The following is a 2275-nucleotide window of genomic DNA, read 5'->3' on the forward strand; positions in this document are numbered from 1 at the left end:
AAACTGCAGCGGAGAGCTCCTAGCAGAGCTGCAACCCAGCTGTCCGAGCTGCGCTTGGTCTCAAAGAAGTGCAAGGAGTCACCACCCGCTTGTCTGAGCGCCTTGGGTCAGCCAGCGGCAGGGCTGCAAGCAACAGGGCAGCACCATCCACGTTAGGAATTTGCCCTCGGTACAGAGAGGAAGCATCCCATCCTCCCAGCCACACTTTGAGGATTGACTTAGTCCAAGCATTAAACTAGAAACACAATCCTTACAACTTCGGTGTCAGGTAAGGGACGCTAGTGACTGGATCCACAGCCCACCAACGGACACAAAGAAAACACCTCACCCCAGTGCTAGACACCGCACTGCCCCTGAGCCAGAGACGAGCACTAGACAAATGCACACTGGAGATATTTCAGCTTTTATTTGCAAATGCATCTGTACATTCTCACTTGGTTGTTGAGTGACAGCTGCCAGGAGCTGTCAGCAGCAGAGGGCAGCAGCAACTAGGAGTTAACAGGAGCTTTCCACAGTGCCTGGAAACAAGAGACAGCAGAGGAAACAAAACCCCACTAGCTTTAACATATAACCTTTTCTGAGTAAAGGAATTAGAAATCGAGTCATCTTTATCACATTCAGAAAGGTGTTGGATTTACAGTCCTATGCGTTCAGCATAAAGATCTCAGGTTGAAGTGACTATCTGCAGAGCAGCTTGAAAACTATCCCAGGCTTGCTTTTTTTGAAGCCAGCACCTTAAAGCTGCAGTACTCTCCATGCATCCTTCCCAGCAGTCCCAAAGCCAAATAACAAAAGAAGCCCTTGCAAATAAATAATCATAGGAAAATAAATAAGATTAGAACTGGAATATACAGTTATATAGTCTTTATTTGGTTTCAGAGATGGAAAAAAGTGGAGCTAGACTGCAGCTTTAAGCCTTATGCCTGAATCAACCTCAAACACTTTGTAAATTTTACAGTTGATTAGCTGTACAGGTCAGAGATCCGAAGTTCCACAGAGATGAACATTTAGGCACATTCGCACACCCTTCCCCAAGGCATACTTTATTTTGCTCAGCCAGTTAGAAAAAAAGCCTGCTGGAGGGGAAGTGCCCCCTTTCCAAGCTGAACAGACAAAACTGAAGACCTGTTTACTGTCACAGTAAGAAGTCCCAACAAATATCTAACCCCACCCATGTTTGCAAGGGGAAACTGCTTCAAGCCATGCACCAGAGAAGCAATCCTCTCTCGGGGATCCTTTAACTTCACTGGCACCACAGAATCCTTGAACAAATCCAGCTACCAGTAGGGCTGCCAGCTGCCCATCGCTTCCTGCGCTCAAAGCCTAGTTGTGGAAAGTTTTAAGTCCATTATTTCTACTTAAGCCAGAAATCCTGTTAATGCCGTTTAGAGGCAGCTCTACAGCCAGAGCTCTTGACTTGCTCTCTGTTTGGGGTACACACCCCCTCCCCAGGAACTCCCACACAGAAAAACCACACAGAAGAGAAAAGCAATCCATTGCAAGCCAGTGTCCGATGATTGTCTTTTTGGGGAGATCAGGAATCCAGGACAGGGCAAGGCAGGGGAAGGGAGGAGGGTGGCAGGTGGAGAAGGAAGTTAGAAACAAACTCAAAACCACCAAGACACAAGGAGGAGCTCAAAGCCCCTCAACAGCTGATGGCACTGGGTTGCTGTTTGCTAACAAAGTCTGAAATGAAGTCGAACTCGTTCTGTCCCAAGAATAGCTCTGGCAGCTCCTGAATCCGGTCCAACCCCAGTTCCAGGACAAGGGATGTCAAGACCTCCTCATCTATGAGATCAGTGTCCATAACATTCAAAGTCAACGCTGGCGAGGGCATGTGCTGCATGCCTGGGTGCTGGCTTGGCCCCACTCTGTACTGCTGGGCACCAGCTCCCATGGGCCCATTGCTCATACCCAGCGGGTGACCCTGGTACTGGGTGTTGAGTTTTTGTAGGTGCATGCTAGCCATTAGCTGCTGGGTGCCCACCGGCCCCATGTACTGCTGCTGCTGACTTGGGCCATTGAACATCATCGCATTCTGCATCTAAAAAACCCCGTGGTTTGGGTCTCGCCCCCACCCCCCCATCCATCCCAGCCCCTCCGTAGGGCATCATCTGACCGGCGGCAGGCAGTGTCCTCAGCACATGCTGCCCGTGCTGCGGGGGTCCCTGCAGCCCATTCACCCCCATGCGGTAGCTCTGCAGCCCGGTACCACCGTGGCTCATGGACATCATCATGTGCTCAGCCATGGCTCCAGGCCCCTGCAAGGCGACAC

The 2275-nt window shown here is 50.4% G+C and overlaps 1 protein-coding gene across 1 annotated transcript; it reads right to left on the reverse strand.

Annotated features, from left to right (window-relative positions):
* Positions 1-395: 395 nt before the first annotated feature.
* On the reverse strand, positions 396-2255 carry LOC104158182 (cbp/p300-interacting transactivator 3-like). Its single transcript, XM_009695764.1, is given in 2 exon segments — positions 396-2045; positions 2047-2255. Coding segments are annotated over 2 exon segments (603 nt in total). The 5' UTR covers positions 2250-2255; the 3' UTR covers positions 396-1645.
* Between the last annotated feature and the right edge of the window lie 20 nt (positions 2256-2275).

This window comes from Cariama cristata, unplaced genomic scaffold, assembly GCF_000690535.1.
Source record: "Cariama cristata isolate BGI_N322 unplaced genomic scaffold, ASM69053v1 scaffold29612, whole genome shotgun sequence".
Taxonomy (NCBI): Eukaryota; Metazoa; Chordata; class Aves; order Cariamiformes; family Cariamidae; genus Cariama; species Cariama cristata.